Raw genomic sequence first — 22,885 nt, forward strand, 5'->3', positions numbered from 1 at the left:
TGTTAATTTTCCTTCATCTGACTTGAGGATGAATATATCTAATGAAGCCTGCTGAGACAAGATAGAAGAGAAAAATCATTTAAACAGCCCCCCAGAAATTATCTACAAAGAGAGACACATGACTCACGTATTCATCTGAAATGGAAGGCCATACGAACAGCTATGCACCACCACAGTGTGTCTGACTCACTAGCCTAGCAATGATTAATGGGATCACTGAGAGGGTTGTTATTGCCATCAACCCACAAATATCACAAACTGCCTCAGCTGTGAGCTCACTAACAAAGTCAGGCAGACAAGAATCTAGATCAGAAAATGGAAGAGAGTTTTTCAAGTATAGGTTATATGTCTATATTTCACACACACATTTAACCAAAGCGATGAGAGATTTTGAGTGGAAAGTGAGTGGGAAGCAGAATAGTTTAAAGGAAAAAAGCAGTAGATTTGGAAAATGGAGAAAGAAACAGCTATAAGTCTTACCTATAATCTCAATAGACTTTTGCGAGCGAAGATGTTCTAAACCAAGGGCTTGCAATCCATTTGAGTTGTAAAAGACTTAGCACACAAGGTTCCGGTAGGCACGCAGAGATACTTTTTGTTTTGGACTGACTAGTAGTGTTCTCAATAGCTAAAGAAGCAACACTACGTGCACTGGGCATCTGTTTTAGGGAGTCACTGAGTGGAAGGCTTTGCAGAAAAAGTTCCGTCCTGCAGAGCTCCTAAACATAATTAATTTCTGTAGGGCTCTGACCCAAATCATGGAACATTCTTTTTACTAAAAAAAAAAAAAATGTTCAGTGGCATTTCTTCAGGAAATGCAATGATAATTACATCTGGCCAAACAAATAATTATCTACTATTATGACTATTATATTTTTCCCAGCAGTCCTGGCTTCACAAAGCAAACCTGTCCTCATATTTAAAAATCTATTTGGTATTTGAAAAGATTCAACAAATATCACAACATAACACATGACAGCCTCTGGATTCTTTGCAAAGCATATAACCTTGGTCCCCAGAGTTTAAACTTCAGAATTGGTCATTCATGTCATCAGTGGGTAGAATCGACACAGTGGGTATAGACATACTCAATTTGATTGAATCCTCTAGATTCTGACACTTCATGAATTCATGAATATTTATAGGTACAAATATGGCTGAATTTGCCCAAACTCCTAGTATTTGTGAAATATTCATGATTTCACCCTCAGTATCCAACTACCTCTGCTAGTAATCATACTGATTTAAATTCTGAAGAATCAAACATTTTACATGTAGCTCAATGGAATTACTCTGTATTTAAACTATTGTAAATGAGATTAAAATATGCATGGATCACTAACTCACCACTAAAATGCAGCCACCTCTGAGGTAAAACCATAGTGGTCATTATTGTTCCAGCCACACAACACAACAATTTCAGAAGCGCAAATGAGTAACTTCTCTGACTGAAACCACTAAGGAACATAAAATGTAATTACCCAAGCTGGAATTGGATCCAGGTTCCACTGGATCTTTAATGACCACAAGCATTTAGGGCCTTTGTTTTATGCTTCATTCGAACGATGGATGAGTATCATTTCCACTGTGCAAAACACGAGGCTGCTGGCGTATAGAAAATAGCTCATCAGGAAGTTCAAATAAGAAAAGAGATTTCACTCTTTCACATAAAAAGCCCATCGTTTATGTTTGACTCTGAAACGTATGATCCACTTATTCCTTTCAGAATGAAATATCTACTAAGTCAGATGTTACGCTGCTTAAATAGTAAAGAATACCAGATATCAGACTGCTCAAGTTGCTAAATTAGATGCTCCTTTTCAAAGAGAGAAATGATTGCTGTACTTAGGGAGCTCTCTATTCCAACAAACCTTAAGGGTTGGACAGATTTTCATCTGAACATTATAAGAAGTTTGAAATATCTTTGATTCTTACTGCCTTGAGGTAAAGTAATTTTTGATACATTTAAGCTATATCAAACACAAGGCAACTGGCTAAGATAAATGAAGACCCCAACTGCTTTTATGCTTGTTAGTTGTCCAATATCAAACATAGTATCAGCTTAAATATCTGTTATTTCCTCTCTCTCTGGAGATTATGGGCTTGATCCAAAGCCCACTGAAATCAATGCAAAGATTCTCATTGACTTCAATGGGCTCAATCTGAATCAGATCTTATATCTTACACATGTGGGGAGAGGGATTCACAGTTCTTTTCTATGTCTAATGAACATGCGCCTACTGACTCTTTGCATAGTTGGCATTCCACCACACTTGCAATGTTGTAGTTATCCAGTAAGACTTCACTGGAACTATAGGAGCAGTAGGATGAACCTTACACATACAGAAGCAGAACACGTGTACCAAATAGGTTCATGGCGACAAAAATGGTTTCATATTATGCATAAAAAGTTTTAGAAAGTGTGAGGTGGGTCTGCCTGTTTTTATGTTACCACAATTTCTGATTATATATTTCCTCTACATAAATGCATTGGTTAATACTGAATATAAAGAATTTGCTTTCTTCCTCTTCTTTCACTTATCCCACCATCTGGCGTCAGGTCACCATTCAAGCATCCATCTTCTTCATCTGTTCAAGGAGGCACTAAAGTCCACCAGTTTACCATCTTTTTTGATGCCATCCATCAGTTGCTTCCTCGCCTCTCAGAAGGGCTGTGCTTCCCTGTGACATCCTGCTTGGGGGGAATCCAGACCTGAGAGTCCCTGTGTTACCCCACTCAGCGTCAGCAAGTGAGTTTTGTTGCTGCTAAGCTACTTGTCTGCTTCCTCACACACCAGCCTCTCATGCAGAACCCAGGCAAAAAGCAGCAATGTCCAAAGAATGATATGAGACTAGATAAAGAACTGGTTAAATAACAAGCAGAAATTACCATAGGATGCACAACGTTTGCATTAGTCCACTGAGCCTGATGCAGGTGATTTTTTAACTTAAGTATAATGAACACACAGATCTTACAGCTTGATTCATCATGGTGTTAGAGAGTGAGCAATGTTGCAATCGCCTTTCCTGCACTTTGCACACCATTACAAGAAAGCTTCATAGATAGATATTTCTTACTTGTAAAATCCTAATTACATATGCATTTGCTCCAATTAGACAGTATTTGTCAAGTGCTTTGTATGTTTCTCTGGTATGTTCAGTTAGTGACTGGGCCCCTTAAAATACATTCACCAATACAGTCACCCTTTGAAAAGGAACATCTAATTTAGCAACTTGAAAAGTCTGATATCTGATGTCCTCCTTAAGACCCAGAGTGAAACTGTACAGAGGGACAATGGAAGTAGCAGCCATGATGGGGAGCCTTGAAATGGGTTGTGGTGGGTTAGGGTGAACAGGATAACTCAGCAGATCCAGTGACTGAGAATCTCTGAGAGGGGAATACATGCAGGGAAGGCCTGTAGCAGGAAGTCAATCCCATGGCTTTTACCCCAACAAAGTTTACTGCACACAACCTGATTTCTTGGGGTAGGTGCTGTAAGAACATTTAGAAGAATGAAGGCTTTTGATTTGATTCAGACTTTTTGCTATTTGCTTTTCCAGCTGTCTCTTTCTAAACACACAGCTCCTTTGCAAAAAATGCTTTTGATATGTTCCAAGACTAGAATTTATTGTTCAATAAACAAACTACACCTAGAAGTGCCTATGATAAAACCATTGATTTCTGAGCACTAAGGGTAGTGCAGAGGGGTTCCATACTGCTATACCTACACAAGAACATAAAAACGGCTATACTGGGTCAGACCAAAGGTCCACCCAACCCAGTATCCTGTCTACTGACAGTGGCCAATGCCAGGTGCCCCAGATGGAGTAAACCTAACAGATAATGATCAAGTTCTCTCTCTCCTGCCATCCATCTCCACCTCTGACAAACAGAGGCTAGGCACACTATTCCTTACCCATCTTGGCTAATAGCCATTAATTGACTTAACTAGATAAATTTGTGGAGGATCTCTTTTAAACACGATTATAGTCCTAGCCTTCACAACCTCCTCAGACAAGGAGTTCCACAGGTTGACCATGCACTGTGTGAAGAGGAAGTTCTTTTTATTTGTTTTAAACCTGCTGTCCATTAATTTCATTTGGTGGCCCCTAGTCCTTATATTATGGGAACAAGTAAATAACTTTTCCTATTCACTTTCTCCACATCACTCATGATTTTATATACCTCTATCATACCCCCCTTAGTCTCCTCTTTTCCAAGCTGAAAAGTCTTAGCCTCTTTAATCTTTCCTCGTATGGGACCTGTTCCAAACCCCTAATCATTTTAGTTGCCCTTTTCTGAACTTTCTAGTGCAGTATATCTTTTTGAGAGGAGGGACCACATCTGTATGTGGTATTCAAGATGTGGGTTACCATCGATTAATAAGGGCAATAAGATATTCTCCATCTTATTCTCTATTCCTTTTTTAATATTTCTAACATCTGTTTGCTTTTTTGACTGCTGCTGGCACACTAGTGTGGAATCTCAGACACTATCATGATGACTCCAAGATCTCTTTCCTGATTAGTTGTAGCTAAATGAGACCCCATCATATTGTAAGTTTAGCTGGGGTTATTTTTTCCAATGTGCATTACTTTACATTTACCACATTAAATTTCATTTGCTATTTTGTTGCCTAATCACTTAGTTTTGTGAGATCGTTTTTAAGTTTCTTCACAGTCTGCTTTGATCTTGACTATCTTGAGCAGTTTAGTATCATTTGAAAAAACTTTTCCACCTCATTGTTTACCCCTTTCTCCAGATCATTTATGAATAAGTCGAATAGGATTGGTTCTAGGACTGACCCTTGGGAAACATCACCAGTTACCCCTCTCCATTCTGAAAATTTACCATTTATTCCTACCCTTTGTTCCTTGTCTTTTAACCAGTTCTCAATCCATGAAAGAATCTTCCCTCTTATCCCATGACAACTTAATTTACAGAAGAGCCTTTGGTGAGGAACCTTGTCAAAGACTTTCTGGAAATCTAAGTACACTGTATTCACTGGATCCCCCTTGTCCACAGGTCTGTTAAGCCCTTCAAAGAACTCTAATAGATTAGTAAGAAATGATTTCCCTTTACAGAAACCATGTTGACTTTTGCCCAACAAGTTATGTTCTTCTACGTGTCTGACAATTTCATTCTTTACTATTGTTTCAACTACTTTGCCCAGCACTGACATCAGACTTACTGGTCTGTAATTGCCGAGATCATCTCTAGAGCCCTTTTTAAATATTGGCATTACATTAGCTATCTTCCACTCACTGGATACAGAAGCTGACTTAAAGGACAAGTTACAAACCATAGTTAATAGCTCTGCAATTTCACATTTGAGTTCTTTCAGAACTCTTGGGTGAATGCCATCTGGTCCCAGTGACTTGTTACTGTTGAGTTTATCAATTAATTCCAAAACCTTCTCTAGTGACACCTCAATCTGTGACAATTCCTCAGATTTGTCACCTACAAAGAACGGCTCAGGTTTGGGAATCTCCCTAACATCCTCAGCCGTGAAAATTGAAGCAAAGAATTAATTTAGTTTCTCCACAATGACTTTATTGTCTTTAAGTGCTCCTTTTGTATCTCAATTGTCCAGGGGCCCCACTGGTTGTTTACCTGTTCAACTGGTGTAACTTAAGTTCCTCATGGCATGCACATGACAGCGTCTGGAAACGAGCAGCATGGTTCTATCATTTCCAAACACAGACAACTTCATTTTGCCTGTGAATACTAGCAGCCCCACCGCCATGCTTTCCAATCTTCCAGCCGTGGCTACTCTGACCTCTAACAGAGTTAGCATATCCAAACTGGGGAGGCATACTTTAGCTCTTAAACCCTAAATGGCCAGTTTATACTTGGCCCTTGCACAGTTGTGAAGCTGAGGGAAAAGGGAAGGAGGACGACACAGGGTGGTTTACAAACCTTGACACATGCCTGCAAAAGAGTCAAAGAGAAGTGCAGCAGCCCCATGCTCTGGGAAATATAGGGATCAATCCCTTCCTATTTCCTGTGTGCCTGACAGGCTAACTGACCAGCAACACAGCAGCTGCACACCCACAAAGGTGCGTGTAGCAAAGTGACACTCGCCTCCTGCTGGTTGTTCTGAGAATTAGCTTGATTCCAGCTTGACACGCCCTCTGCTGGCCAGTGGCTCACCTGCCTCAGGCCCCCATGTCCCTCCCAGACCCTGGTATTCCTTATCATGAGGTTCTGCCCCAGCAGTACTCCCACTCTCTGGGTCTCCCCTCCCAGTGGAACCCCCAACGCTGTAAGCTTACCTCGCCTCAGTGGCTATTGTCAGCCCCTGTTCACTGGGGCAGACTGCAGTCTAATGGCCACTCATCGCTGGCAAAGGGGGTTTGGGTCTGCTGCCTTTCCCTGCAGCCCAGCTCTGTCCATGGCACCCTTTGCTCCTTCAGGAAGCTAGGTCCATCTCTCTCCAAAGATGGAGAAGGACTGACAGCTCCTGGCTCACAGCCATTTTACAGGGCCAGCTATCTCCTAATTGGAAAGGCAGCCCCAGCTTTGGCTGCCTTTCCAATCACCCTACCTTTTCTCCTTGTTTTTCAGGAGCGAGATAACTGCCGCACTACAGAGTGGAGTAATGGGCATGGAAAGGCCGTGCACAAAGGAGTTCCAGGATACATCCTGAGAGAGAATACCTCCAAGTGCTCCAGTTAGCATGGTATAGCTTAGTGTTAGCCTGAACACATGGCATCCCTAAATAGTACACACTAGAAAGAGACTAGTAAAACTAGAAATATGCCATCTTTTGTTTAAGGGTCATGAAGTTTGGGCAACTTTCTTCAAGGTCACTGAACTCCAATAAATTAGAGAGCCATGATTTTCTTTTGCAGAGCCACGTTAGCCAGACCCTTTCACATCACAATCATTTAGGCATTTTCTAAATTGATTTTTAAATATAATTTCAAATCAGTTGATCCACACTGATGTAAAGTTCACTGGTCTGTAATTCCTGGGATTATTCCTAGCACCTTTTAAAAACGCACAACATTTGCTACCCTCCAATCTTCTAGTACAGTGGCTGAATGTAATGACAGACTGCATTTTTTTTGTGAGGAGCTCAACTGCCCTTGAATCTTTACCATCCAATCATGGTGAGTTGTTAATCTTTCATTTATCAGTTTGTTTCAGCACCTCCTCTTTTGCCCCACTCCTCCTGATAGTATTTCATCTTTATTACCTGAAAAGAGTAGCTCTGCAGTAGGTATCTTCTCAAAATCCTCTGCTGTGGAGACTGATACAAGAAATTGTTTAGCTTTTTTATTATGCCTTTAATTATTCCTTATTTTACTGGAGGTCCAGCGGACCCACTGATTTTCTTGCAGGCTTTCTTCTTCCAATATACTTAAAGCATTTCATGTTGGTTTGCTTGTTGTAAAGATCTTTGCTCTTCAATGAGAATGAAACATTTAAGGAGCCAAATTCATGGCTCTGCTGGTCTATGAAGGCACATACCCACTAACTTAATAGATTGGTATCCCCTTACATTTCTAAGTACCATTTTAAAAAAATGTTGTTCAGCATTCCACCACTGAGATACTGAAAGAGTACACAATAGCAGCTATTTTTTGTAGGATCCACAATAATTTTATTTCATCTGTTTTCATTAAATATTAAGTAAAAATGCATCTACAGTAGTTGCTGGTATACTAGCAAATATGCGTTGGCATGCCAAGACACTATCGAACACACAAATTCTGCCATCCTCTCTCACCTAGAGTTCAGTGGGACCACACAAGGATAAGGTAGTATTCAACATGCACAAAGGTCTCAGAATCTGACTTTAAGTGTTTCATACAATGATCACAGATGATAATCAGCATATGGATCATCTTGTCTACCCCCTTCATAGCAAACCAAAAAACCCCCATTAAATTTGATCTCTATTCAAAATACAGGTACAGTTCAGACAATAACTGCCAAATAGAAAAGTGGGGGTGGGGGAATCCATGCTTCTAATACAGCAATATAAACAATGGGATGTCCAACACAAAAATTAAACGTTAGGAAAAAAAATATCTGATAGTACCAATGTCTGCAAATATCTGCAAGTACACCTGAACTGCAACATAGAAAGGTAGTCCCACAGTTGGATGGTAATATTTCCTTAATTCGGATCTAAACTGCAAACGCCACCAGCAATGGTTCATTTTCCTTAGCATGCTGCATTATGTATTTCCATATTTGACTTAAATGCCTTGTGATAGACCCAGACCAGTAGGGTACAGGAGTCTGGCAGAGGGCAAATATACTGGTCACTGGAGGAGTAGTTTTCTGTTCCCTGAGTGACCAGAGCAGGGGCTGCACTAGAGTAATCAGGAACCTGCTAGAACCAATTAAGGCAGAGAGTTGGCACAATGTGAGCGATCGTGAGTGCACTCACCTAAAAGGATGCAAAAAGAGAGAGAGCAACATATTAAAAAATCCACATAAGTCCTGAAAAAACTCACAAATCTTAAGACCAAGTTTCTCGTGGCCATTGTGCGAATTTTTGCTCGAGGCCCTGCCCTCTATATTCAGCCTATTTGATGTGTCAATCGAGGCTACTGGAGACAGCAATAGGATGAGTAATATAGTATCTTGCCGCATAACGCCAATGGAAATACAGCAAAGGGTCTCAGATATACTGACTTTAAGTGTTTCATACAATGAAGGTGACACATGATAGACTTAACAGACAAGTCAACTGACCTCATTGCAATCTGTACTTGAGGTTGACTTGCGTCTCAACCATCCCTTCTTCAAAAGCAAACAAAAAACCCCCCATTAAATTTTTGATCGTCTATTCAAATACAGGGTACAGTTCAGCACAAGTACCCAGGCGTTGCCAAATAGAAAGAGATTCTCGAGCGCGGTGGGTTGGGCCCAACCTCACGAGAAATGGGCTTCCTCAAGAGTAGGCAGCAAGATTACTTATAAAACTATTGCTGCTATGGGTGTCCAATGCAAAGAAAAAATAAAGATTAGGGAAAAAAACATAATATACGATGTATATTACAAGTACGCAACAAGAATGTCCCTGCAATATCTGCAAGTAACAACCTGAACTGCAACATAGGAAAGGTAGTCCACAGTTGGATGGTAATATTTCTTAATTCCGGATCAAAAAACTGCAAAACAGCCAACCCAGAAAAGCTAGCATAAGCGTGACAGTTCCATATTTTCCACTTGAGAGCTATGAGCACTGCTCCAGTTCAAATTACATCTATCCAGAATATGCGAGGTGTATATATTTGCCGTTGAGAGAGCGCGCGGAGTTTGTTACCAAGGATAGAGTAAGGAGCCTGGCAGAAGGGCAAATATAAACTGGCACCATGGTCAGACATTGTGAGGGTAGTACATTTCTGCCTAGTTCGTCCTGAGTGCCAGAGCAGTTTGGGCTGTCTACGTACGCACGGAGAACACTACAGAGTCAACCTGCCTATCAGAAGAGCTACTCGGGACAATTTTAAGCGTGTCCCACCGACGCTAATGCTTGATTTAGATCGACGGTTCATGCAAGCCCATAATAGGCAGTAGTAGCTTATTAAGCTAGATGTACATCCAGTGGGTTTTAACACCAAGATAAGCTGCTACCTATCCCAGGCAGAGTGAGCATGGAGTATCAGCTTTATCACAGAAAGGAGTAGGAGGAATATTGTTCTTTCGCCTTTGTGGTCCTGTGCGAGATGGCCAGCTGGGAAGTCTAGCTAATACACAATGGATGCTGACCAGGAGGAAGCCTGTAGATTCTGACATTTGGCGAAGACTTATACGCGACACTCCAAATGCGTCTACACAGTTAGCACGGACGATGAAAATATCAGGTGAGCTTCCTAGAGTCCTAGCCGATATACATCCACAGAAAAGCACTTGCGATTTTTTAATCCTAGATATATACCTCCATCCGAATCTTCTGGGCCACCCGGTACGAACTGCAACTCTTTGAATCCTTAAACGGATTCCGTCAACTACATACACCTACTATTACCAGATCCACCAATTGCCAAACCCGGATCCTTAAATCTGATACCAGTTCGGAATTCTACCTCAAGACGAGAGGGAGTAGCGCTGAAAATTCAATAGTGAAACTCAGGATTGTTATAGGGGTTCACGATCCCTGACGACCCTAGTTTAATTGGTAAGTGGTAACGGAAATCAGACGTTAATTTCAGGCCTCACCCGAGAGTGGAAGCGAGGCATGCCTTCGCAGGAGTGGCAGACCGAACCGCAATCGGATAGCAAGACTGAACTCACGAGTTAAGTAGACAGAGCTGTGTGAAGAGTATATCTCTAGGAAAAGCTCTGTTACCAAGTCCTGGCGACACCTATGGAATACTCTCACCATTTCATGGCGTATGCACAATACAGTCCAGGTGTACTCTGATGCGAGTTCTTACATGTACACTTGTTGAAGTTCTTGTGGTCGATGTCTCTATGCGTTTGAAGCATTTCTCCGAAAAAACCGTAAGCGATCAGTCGGAGGACAGGAGCATTGTACTTCGTCTTTTGGAATACGGAGAAGATATCCAGCACACAGTCAGGGATCTTGTGATCTTCACGCTGTAGTCGGGGCAGTAGGTCTATAATTCTGCCTCATATTCCCAGCCTTGGGTCCCGATTCCTATTAGATTAGGACAACGAAAGTGCTTCTAAAACGTTGTCTGTAATGAAATCAAGCACTCTTTGCCAGGATACACAGAGCTGCAATTGATGCTCCACAAGGACGTTATGACAGGCGGTCGAGTATATGGACATGCCACCGATGACTCCAATGGACCTCATGAAGGGAGGGAAGGGGGTACTGAGGCTCCAGCTATTGCTCCACAGTTCCTAGACAATAAAAACCAGCCACATAGAGCACGATCCTAGGCATTAATTCCTATGGATATATATCTTCCTGCCACTCACTAGAAAATATATTTTGCATTCTTTGAGACTTTGAGCGATACCTCGACAGTGAGTCTTGGCATATGGTTTCTCTGGCCATTTCAAATACACACAGTGTCGGGCGTGAAGCCTTACCCATGGGAACACGTGGGCCCTCACCATCGCAGTTTACCATAATCTTCTCGCCCCGCCACCACCACGTGCGACAAATAAAAAAGGAGGGGAGAAGATTGCCTGCTCTGGTATGGCGGTTATGCTCCATACTACTCACGCGAATGGAACAGTAGCTGCCTCGGTAAGCCAGAGTTACGTCCTCGCGGCTGCGCTATCAACAACAGGCGAGGGGTAGAGGCTTGAGTACCAGTCTATTATTCTCTACCCGGGGCAGTGTTTTTCTGCCACCACAAAGGCACTGTGCTCTCATATCTATCGGAAAGTGGGGAACTATGGGATAGCTGAGGTGAACCAGACTCTACCACACAGTAATTCAGGCAGAGACATTGTGACTCATCTGCCTCTGGCAAGCGCATCCGCTCCTGAAATCATGGTAAGCTTTGACCATGGACGCAAACAACTCGATTCCGGGATCCCACTGTGGACGCGCCTAGAACCGATTTTATTAGATCTGTTTTGTAATATCGGTTAAGCTAATCGAAAATAATCGTGCAGTGTAGACGTACCCTAAGAAGTACAAGCGTTATCAGACACTAGAGGTGTGAGATCTGTGGTGAGGATAAAGAAGGTGTTTGGAGGAGGCCATGGGGAAGTAGCCCAGGGAGTTGTAGCTGTCATGCAGCTGTTACAAGAGGCACTATAGACAGCTGCAATCCACAGGGCCCTGGGCTGGAACCCGGAGTAGAGAGTGGGCCCGGGTTCCCCCTAAACCTCTCAACTCCTGATCAGACACAGGAGGAGTTGATCCAGATTGTGGGGAAGATCACTGAGGTGAGCAAATCTGCCAATAAGCGCAGGACCCACCAAGGTAGAGGAGGAACTTTGTCACAGCCTATATTAATTTCATTTTTAACCAGAGGCAATTTCAACATCACCGAATTCCCAGTGAGTCTGATATCATCACTTCAGTAGGTCAGCCTAAACTGATAAATTATAGACTATTCACATTCAAAAAATAAAGCCATCTGCTTTTCAATGGGAATTTTAATTGCCAGTTCATTTTACACTTTTCTCTGTGCTAAAGAAAATTTGGGTCAGAGAAAGTTTAGCCAATGAGGAAAGCACTGTCATCTTAAAAATAACGTATATGGGATTGCTGTGTTATTGAAGGACATCTTCAAATGCAGTGTGGCAAACAGAACACATTATAGATACATGTCATTTTACTTCAGATGTGTATCAGTTTACAATAAGCTTCTGTAGAAGATTTCACCAGAAAGATTTAAGCTTTAATTTAAAGTAGCGTACAACAATTGTATTCTCTTTGGACAATATAGCAGTCATGGAGAGCATGATACCACATGTTCAAGTATACAGAGGTATCTATTTTTAGCATCACACGCAGCAGAAAAATACAGGCTTGTTTACAGGAGACACAAAAATCGCGCTGTAAAAAACTGTGGTGAAAGAAAAGAACTTCTCAGTGAAGTAACCCTGCTCTCTTTACTTCTCTTTTTACCAAATCTGCTCTTTTCTTCAAAGATCCTTAGGCAGGTGGGCACTGGAGGCCTGTTTTGTAAAAGAGTGTCAATGCAGCCTTCAATTTTGAGCCTGTAATTTTCTCAGGCACATATATTTCTGGGTGAAATTATTACTACAAAATCCTGATTTTCACAGAGTCATTTAGCGAGACATGCAAGTGACTTGATATGTGCACACATTTGTTTGTGCTTTCAATGTGGGAGGCTACATCTGAAAATCAGACATATCTCTTGTACTACATATATGCCATGATTTCTCAGATGCATAGCTCCATTTCATTCTGCAATCAGTTTGCATATCAGATTCATAATCTTCACTCATGATTAGGTCAGCTTTATGCAACAAATCCCAGTTCCACAGTCCAGTGGCACATCCTACATCCTTCAAAACAAAGAGATCAGCTTTCATAGCTCACAGTTGTGTAGATTGTATCTGCAAAACAGTAGCCACTCTCCTGAAATATATCCCTAATTGTTCAGGAGAGGGTAATAACCATATTTTCACTGCACAATGGGAGTATTGCCACTGTCATTCTTTCTCCACTAGGTCTCTTTACTCTTAAGGTGATAGTATATGGAATTATAGATCTGCCTCCTCCCTGTCCTGTACCTATCCGCATTTTGTTCATCCATTCATTCTCTCATCTACTTATTTTCATTTCAAGAGATAGAAAAGACTTTTCTTATATTGTTATTTGACATAAAACGAACATATAAGTGGTGAAAAATATAGGTTCCAACAGTGCTGGACTCAGACCTCTCTAGCAGTGCTGAGAAACCCTACGTTTGTAAAATCTAAGAGTTCAAGACTATAGTTCTTAATCAAAATTTTTCATTGAGGCTCCTAGAACCCCTACAAGAAGGAAACTTAAGTTTAATTGGTGAAACAAAGGGACAGAGAGTAGAGGAACCCAGGGCATGTCTACACTATATCTGGAAGTGAGCCTTGCAGCCCAGGTCCACAGACTCGTGTTAGCAGGGCTTGTGCTAACACTCTAAAAATGGCTGTGTAGACAGTGCTCAGACACTGAGGCTTGGGTTGGGGTTTGGGCTCTCAAGCCCGCTCCCCGTTCCACCGAGCTCCAGCCCAAGTCAAATATCTACATAGCTATTTTCAGTGCACTAGTGCGAAGCATACGTTTGTGGAACTTGGGCAGGGAAATTTGCCCACAGATGCAGTGTAGACATGCCCCAAGGGGCTAACTCAGAGTCATTTACTCCATGTGAACCTTAAGCAAGTCATCTGATCTTTTTGTATTTCCATCAACACAGGTACCAAACAAGTATGTCAACAAATGTTAACTTTATAATTGAGTCCCAAATCAATGGTAGTTTCAAATGGGTAAAGCCTGAATAATAACCACAGCCAAGAGCTGAGAGCTCATGTGCTTCAACTGATTGAGCAAGCTAGATTAAGCATACAAGTTACAGGAATGAGTCTTGGTGGACTGTAGACACAATAGAAGCAGCTAAATAAGAACATCTTTATGCGGATTCCTAATAGTCCACTGTAAACTGGTTTTAGTATATGCATCAAAAATAAAATATATCCAGTGTCAAAGCTAACTGATAAAAGTAGATAAGCCTCATTGTCAAAAAATTATTTAAGTCATTTTGCATTATAGTAGTATGGCCTATAACAATACACTAGTTACTGGACAGACTATAACAATACACTAGTTACTGGACAGTTTTTATACAACAAATGGTTCCATTTGTTTGTCGTTTTTTTAAACCCAGCCAATTATGACCCAAAACAGCAGAATGTAGCTGCTTCAGTACTGGCCTCAGTTCAGACTGGAAGAACAAACACACAGCATTTACTACATAGTCTGCAGCACTGAAGACACTGAAACACACAGAAAATAGAATCTAAACTCTTTTGTCTTGGTAGCCTGAGCAAATAGGTTTACATCTTCCTCTGGCATCCCTTTCTTCTTATTAGTAACAGGCAAACTGAACCAGGGTCTCTGCTGAATGCACAGAAAAAAGAGCCCAGGGAAGAGTGCTGTCAAGGAGCCAGTAACAACTCTGACCTAAGGTACAGAACAGAGCAGCTGGGAATGCTCTAATACGGGCCAGCTGACAACAGCCCCCAAGAGATCATCTGCCAGCTGAGCACAGCCAACTACACCCAGGCCTTCTCCTCACACACATTTATTGCCTGAGTCATGAGATATGGGGAGAGTGGTGTAGGAGCATCTGTGCCACCTCTGAATCCACAGGGAATTGAAGGAATCCCTGGGTTGGAGGGGTGTGTGTGTGATGCCAGTCTCTGCTCCCTATGTGCCATCTGAGCAGCCCAAAAAGAACAGAATGGGGCATAGAATCTGTCCCAACTGATCTATTACACATTTTAGAGCATTTACTTAGCTAAACTGATGTAGGCATTTTATCAGTCGCTGGATTATTGCTTCTTTCTACTTCTCTTTTCTCTTATAATAAAAATCTATTTAGTGAGAGAGGTACATGTACTATCATCTTTATTCTGCCAATAGGTTCTTTAGTTTCCATAATAAACATTTGGGACCAGATTCTGCAAATTACACAAAACCACACTGGGAAGGGTGGTGTGGAATCATACAACCCCAGTGGGTTCTGCAGGGATTTTTTCCCCCTGCATGCACATTCCCTCAGAAGGGTGCAAATTTGGACAGTTCTGGCCGGCACAGCAGAAGCACTGCCATGCTTTCTTCTTGCCCCTTCCTCACACTTGGCTTGGTTTGCACCCCTAAAGCCAGTAGGAGGGAACAACACCTGAAAGCTCTTGAGATTGCAACTGTCGATAGCCTTTGAACAGGATGTAAAAGGAGAGGTGGAAGGCCTGTTCTGTCTTCCCTCAGCCATGGACTGGCACAAGGGCCTGGGACAATCTAGCCCTTTCCTGGCATTTGGAGTTAGTCTATATCTGCACAGACGTCAGATGCATCATATGCTTCCAAATCTGTCTCTCACTGAGATGGATTTTGAGAGGAATGATGAAGATAGTGAAGTGCAGTAAATATTACAATGTGTAAATACCAAATAGCCTGGAAAGAAAAAGACTTGGGATGGTGCTGATAAAAGTCTAACCAGCATCACTCAGATACATATGTACATTTTCAGTTCTGTGAGTAACGATGATCTCAGTAACTTCATGTTTAAATCAAATCCCAAGAGTGCAACAGGTTAAACTGCCAGTGGGATTATTTAATGACAATTTAAGCAAGCAAGGAAAGATTCCAAATTTAGATCTAAGTTTTGAAACAGATTGAGAGAAAACCAGAATGTCACCTTCAGATGACACCAGGCATGACAGCTGTGGCAATTCTTGTTCATCTGGCTTGATCTCCAATAAGTACAAACTAAGTCCACTGTAAACAGTGGCAGGCACAGCCTTGATCTTTTTAAATTACCCGTGTTAAATGAAACAGTGTGTTCCAGGTAGGGAAAGTCAATTACCAAATAATCAAAATTTACACATTCACTGAAGAAACAACAACATCCAGAATCTAACACAATGGGAAGCAACAGTTGCCTATTGAAAGTAATCTTTTTCTTATTACAAAAGAACAGTTTCAAGGGAGTTTTACCTTTCTCACAATGACTCCCTGTGAATCCAGAAGGGCAGGCACACTTGTTAGGGGTCACACATGTCCCACCGTATCTGCATCCCTCTTCACAGAATGCTGAAAGAGAAAAGCAGGCTACTGTACAATACAATTTCTACATTTATTATACATTTGTGAGGTGCCAAAGAAAGTCTTCCTAATATTGTATCACAGAAAACAGAATTCAAAGTGTTAAAATCCAACCCATCTGGAGACAAAAGGAGCAGGGAATCCAGGTAGCTGGTATGGAAGGCTACCTGACTGCCCTCATGGCAAAGCACTCTTCCAATAAAAGATTAATATCCACCTATTGCAAATGATAGAAGAGAAAAAAATAGAGTACAAAACAACATTTAATGAGCTGATCTTAGCTCAAATGAACTCAGTAGGAGTTTTGCAATTGTGCCACGCTGATCCACACAGCACTTGGTGGTGGCCAGCAGACAGATGGCTGGTCACATGGTATTGGCTCCTCCTCCTTGCTTCCAGCTTATAAGTTTCATTCAAAGCCTATCAAAATACAATACTCTCCTAAACTTGTTTTTCTGTTTAAGCAGTTGCCATAAAGAAGTTATATAATCACAAAAGGGAGGCTAAGTGGGCCTCACAGTTGAAAACAGGAAGGGAGATGGACTATGGGACAACTTCTCTATTGAGATATGGTGCACACTATGAGAAAGCTTGAGAACCCCTGCCCTAAACTTAACTATCCAGTAATTATGATTAAGAAAACCAATGTATCAGGCCCATTCTTATAAATAATGCTTCTGTTTCTTCTCTTACACCACTGTAAATAAGGAATAACTCCACTGGACAGAGCTGGTGTAACCACTAGGCAAACTAGGCAGCCACCTAGGGTGCCAAGATTTAGAGGCACCAAAAAGCGGTGTCTGGCATCCCAGGAGTCAGCTGAGTGGGGCAGTGTGGGGAGTGAGGCCCCCATAACAAACCCGCCTCCACAAGGGGCGCTGCGCAGGACGGTCAGTGGGAACCTGCAGCAGAGCAAGGAGGAGACAGCCGGCTGGGCGCAGCGACCAGTGTGGCCAAGGGACGGAGCCGTTGGAGGAGGCAGGATGTGGTCCTGAGCTCAAGTGAGCTTTGCTTTCCAACACGCTGGGGACTGGGCGCAGCAGCCTCCTGGGGTGAGGGAAAGTGAAACTAAACCCTGCAGCACGACGGAGGGGAAAGGGCTGGCGCAGGTGCCGCTTCCAAACACCCCACCCCCACCCCAGTGGCACTGTGCCAATGCGGGGAGCCAGCCCTGATCCCCAGGAGATCCTCACCTGCTACCTGGGAGAACCTGGCTCTGCCCTTCTTGCCCTTGGGTCCCCCCTCACCCCCAGAGGACAAAGTACTCAGAACCTGGGAACATTTAGAGACCCTGCAAGCTGGGGGCATTCTTAGCCTCCTCCTTGCTCATAGGCTCCCTTGGGCCAGAAGGGATCATTGTGATTATCTCTTCTGACCCCTTTGTATTAATTATAATGAACAATGCCACATTATGCAGTATTCATTTCTGAAAGTTTATAATAAGCGATGCTATGGGGGGGGAAGGGTGGAAACAGGGGGCGCAAGGTGGAAGTTTTGCCTAGGGTACGAAATATCCTTGCACCGGCTCTGCCACCAGACTGAATAAAGTTACACTAAGAGAAGAGAATCAGGCCTTCTGTTCTAAAATTGTTCTTAATTTTTTTCAATGAGAGGTCAAAATGAGCCTGCTTCTGCTCCCACAGAAAGCTTTGGCAAGGACTTCATTGAGAGCAAGAATGGTCCCAGTGCGAAGCACATTCTTAAGAGCATATTTCCTGCCCCTTCCTCAACACACATTACAGTTCTTGAGGCACTCAGTGGACTAAACCCCACTAGTGAATGAAGCTAAAATTAATATTTAAACGGAATTCAGCATCTGTGTTAATAACAGAACTACAAAGTGCATCTGTAAGCTAAAATCACAGATGGAGTGTTCGCAACGAAATGTTACAAACAGTATAAAAAGACAAAGTGTTACATAATAGATGAAATGTTTTAGATTTTTTTTTTTGCAAAGTACTAACAAGAATAACAAGGTGAATAAAATACCAAACATTAGGAAAATTTATCTTGTAATTTGTAACTGCTTAAAGGTGAGAGAAGCAAATCCTATCTCCTGACTGAACTAATTGCTAAAATGATCTGTCACTCTATCAATATACCTTGTAGCACAGCATTCTGTTTTGGTGAAGATGTATTGGAAAGGAAATCCTAAAATAATGTATAAAAATAGTAACAGAAGAGCACAAGGAATTCTAGGAATGGGGGAACCACTTGCCCAATAATATCTGCTATTTCCTGCTGCACATATTCCATGTATTGGTCATTTGGAAGTTTATCTACTCTAGTTTCATCTCAATTATGTTCTAACTCGTAAGTATAGGGCAGAGAGATGTTTAAAGAGCAACATTAATTTTGATTTCTCACTGAATATTTTCCAAAATATGAACAAAAAGGTAATTTCACACAAGACAGAAAGGAATATGAAGGCACTCAGCCCTACAAAAACCGTAAATCTAGGAAAAACATGATGAGATTACAGAATTTCCTTATGCAATGTTTCCTAGAATATTGTGTTTAGTTCCAATCTTAGCATTCTCAGGGAAAATAAATTCCTTAGCACTTGACAAAGTGCAAACTAAAACATTTAATCTTTATTGCTTGAAAGTGATAGCTAAGTAGGGACCTTACGGAAATAACATTAACATTCTATGTGGCATGAAGATAATTAGTATTTGCAGCATAGAGGTTATAAAAAGCAAAAGTCATACAGAAAAGAAAAACAGGTTGTTGTTTGTCAATCAGTTTCACCATCAAATAGCAAACAGTCTATCAACAGCATATACTGTACTATTTCATAAATGTGACAGATCATTCAAATAAATAGGAGACACACGAAGAGGCAGAGAAGACAGACAGAGGTTTATTGCTCATAACTCATAATACACATACATAAGACTTATTAGAGCCAATGGGATATACACATATGCAGTGAAGGTAGACTACCGCCTCAATTAGGAAGGATTGTCTATTGTGTTTCCTTATTGCTGTAACTGATTCTGTGAATATGACATGTTTGTTTCTTAGAATGAAGCTTATTTCTAGATCTGTATAGAAACTGGTTAACTTTCTTGCTATCCTTCAAGCTAACCAAAAAATGCTCCCCCTCCAGGAGGAAGTGGTTTATGAACAGGATTGCCATTTTTCAGACTTTGGGCACTGGGACAAGACCATGCCTCACAGTACTGAGGTGCTTACAGCAAAATGTGATGACTTTGCTGTGACAGAGGCCCACTGGTACTAGCTGGCAAAGAATTCACTGTTCTGTAACTGTCCTATCAGGCCTGACAAACTCACTGTATCTAGCACACTGCTTTCATAGTAGTTATCTATTAAGAATGTCATGTGAGATCTTAAATGGAAGCCAGTATCACACTGGTCCTCAAAATCATTGTGTGATGTCTGTATAGATGATATTCAAGACGTTGTATATATGTACTAAAGATATGTTCTAAAGTCTAAATCAAGGCAGAGTTACAAACAGGTTTTGAGACAGACAGTTCACTTGATTCACAGACAATTCATGAGTCACTTGATTCACTCGTCTTGCTATTGGTTATATAAATTAAGCACTGCAAGCCAATACAATGTAAGACACATCTGCATACGCAGTAAGCAAGAGGATACAAAAACACTGAAGACTAAACTACAGTGGGTTATCCTCTCTCTGGGAGAAAAATGAACTTTGAAGAATAAAATAGAATGCAAGGAGACATTTTGTTATTTCATTCATTGAAAAAATGTCTTGAAGAAAGGAGGGAGTGTTCATGAATGCTTGGATCCTGATTTGACTGAAAACCTGATAGCTCTCAAAAAGAATTAATCCTTGGGGGAACATCTACTTTATTAAATAGGAAAGATAACCTTTGATAAGTGTAGATCCAGGTTTGTATTTCATTTTATATATAACCATTTCTGTTTCCATTATTCACTCTCTCTTAAAAACTTTGCTTGTGATAATAACCTTATTTTTTTCAGTGTTGGTGTAGCTGCATTGACCCCAAGGAATTAGAGAGACAAGGAAGATGAGATTATATAATTTATTGGACTTTCTGTTGGTGAAAGATACAAGCTTTCAAACTACACACAGGTCAAAAGTTGATCTGAAGAATAGCTCCATGTAGCTTGAAAGTTTGTGTCTTTCACCAACACAAGTTGGTCTAATAAAATATTACCTCATCCACTTCTCTCTATAATAAACTTATGACTGTTTTTACTATACATGTACTTCAGTGCTGGGTTGTTATATTGGAGTTGAACGTCAGTTAAAACAAACACTGTTTGTTTTGCACTGTTCATTTTGGGGACAGCTTACCTGGTAACTTCTGTGAGTGTCCAGTGGTTAAAGGCTGGACACTGCAGGGAACACTCTGAGGACTTGGGGGTTGGTGTATGCCTATTACCAGTTTGCACAAAGGGGGTCGATTCTGCAGAGACCAGAAAGGCAGTGCTTGTGTGGCCAGAGGCTGTTAGTTTCAGACAGTTGGAACTACTACAGACACAGACAAGACCGCTTCACGCTAAGAACTAGTAGTGGCTAGGTGGGTACCCATGGGGAGCATCACAACTGCATCAGCATTTTTCAGTTTGTCCATCATCATAATGCCAAATCACTGATGAGCTGCATCATCATCACACAGTGATAATGCCAATATAGTGATGCTTTGAGTGATACGTTATTGCACGATCCTGTGGCGAGGAAGAAAGGTACTCCACAAACCCCAGTGCATGGACACCTGCTTGTCACATGGGTGATCAAGGGTTAGGATATTAAAGTAGAGGAAAAGTGGCTTCGGTAACAGTTATGTGTGGCAGGGGGGTGTCCTTGCCCCTCCCGGCTGGCCAAAAAGATATCTAGAAATTCAGACCCACTGTTCTAAGTAGTTTGTTTTTGTTTATTATCCTTTGTTTATGACTCAGTAAAAGAAAGGCCTGAGGAAAGGCACAAACTCTGCTAGTGGTAAGAGCAATAATCATTTTCCGCAGCTGGTGATTCTGCCCACTGGCTACATACCCTTTAATCCTTTTAATCTGGGTTTGTAAAGAATGGAACCATCCTGTTAACCCCACAGAAAATAGTGGCTATGAAAGCAGAGATGTTTGTTTGAAGGTTACTTTCTCTAACTTCTGGGAAAAGAGTCTGCAGCATTATAGATAGAGTTGGTGGCACCACCTAAAGTCAATACTTCTCGTTATAAGACCCTGATTTCAGTTGCTTGTAACTTTGCCAAACTTTAACCATTTGGGCTGAAACAACCAATGCGATGTCTTGGCTTAAGGCTGAATTATTCCAGAATGGGAAAAAATACATCGTGTCACCCTTGTTAAAAAGTCTGTACAACTATTTCATTGAGAAGATCTAAACTTTGTGCTTTGAAGTAGGGACTTGACATTTGGCAGAAGAGTGGTCCTAATGTCAGGAATCTGAGTTTTTCTGTCCCTGTGAAAATTTGCCCAAATATGTTAAGGCATCTGAAAAATCTCAGTTCACAGATGCTCAGGAAAGGCTTGTTAGAGTTTGGCATCTAAATTCACCAAAAATGCATCTGCATCGAGCATGCTCCACCCTGGGACCGCAGGGGTGGAGCAGGACTTTGCCTGTAATTGCATTGGGCACAGGAACTGAGAGCAAGGGGACTGTCTCCTTTGTCCTTTTGATGCTCCCACACCAAAAATCTGCAGCATAGTTAGCAATCAGCTGGTGTCCCTACTTCGGGAACTGGAGTGAGGCTTCTGACACTCATATGTTATTCGTTAAAAGCAAAACGGAGCATGTTGACCATTGTATGAAAGGAAAATTCTGCCTTGATCATTATCAAAGTTGAATAGAGTTCCAAAATTCTCTCTCTCTCTCACCAAGGACAACAAAAAGGAACTGTGGTGACTTGCTCTGGACTGAACCACTTCCCGAGCCGCACAGCCAGTGGGAAGGTTGCAAAAATGCAGAGCTTTGGCTCTCATAGTACCTCACCTGCTTCCCTCAACCCCAACATCAAAAAATGAGGGCTTACCTGAAACGAATTTGGTAGCTCTTCTACTTCTATTTCCCAAGTGTAATGGAATGCTAAACTGTATTATACTGCTCAGACACTAGGTGGCACTGTGTGCAAAATACACCTCTATCCTGACATAACGCTGTCCCCGGGAGCCAAAATAATCTTACTGCGTTATAGGTGAAACCGCATTATATCAAACTTGATTTGATCTGCTGGAGCATGCAGTCCTGCGCCCCCCGGAGCACTGCTTTACCGCATTATATCCAAATTCGTGTTATATCGGGTGGCGTTATATCAGGGTAGAGGTGTACCTTATTTAACGGAACCTCCACCATACCTGTCAGATCATTATAGGATCTTATGATGACACATTTGATGTGAATAAGCAAGCTCTATATCCAGTCCATATCTGGTTCAGGAGCATGATATGGTGTTAGGAATGGGGTATAGGTGAAATTCATTGCTGCTTTGTTCATTCTGTTCTTCATTTACTCCTGACACCATGTAAGTCTCCACGTGACATTAACATGTTTGACAAGGTCAGGCCAGATGGCTAAAGGAGAGTGGTGGAAGTCAGGTATATTAATCCTAGGATAAGCAAATCCCTGCTTCCCTGGTAACAGAACAGGGGTTACTCCAAGTTAATTAGGATACCTGGGGCCA

General features: G+C 41.6%; 1 protein-coding gene across 7 annotated transcripts in view; it reads right to left on the reverse strand.

The window, feature by feature from the left end:
• The window catches only part of NELL1 (neural EGFL like 1), a 465,038-nt gene that overhangs the window by 104,243 nt on the left and 337,910 nt on the right, over window positions 1-22,885 (reverse strand). For 5 of the 7 annotated variants that reach the window (XM_032794577.2, XM_032794575.2, XM_075065234.1 and 2 more), the window contains one exon: window positions 16,119-16,214. The exons of the other annotated variants lie outside the window; for them this stretch is intronic. In XM_032794577.2, coding sequence (XP_032650468.1) covers window positions 16,119-16,214 — 96 coding nt within the window. The remainder of the gene's footprint in view (window positions 1-16,118; window positions 16,215-22,885) is intronic. 7 annotated transcript variants of the gene reach the window in all.

The sequence above is a fragment of the Chelonoidis abingdonii genome, chromosome 4, assembly GCF_003597395.2.
Source record: "Chelonoidis abingdonii isolate Lonesome George chromosome 4, CheloAbing_2.0, whole genome shotgun sequence".
NCBI lineage: Eukaryota > Metazoa > Chordata > Testudines > Testudinidae > Chelonoidis > Chelonoidis abingdonii.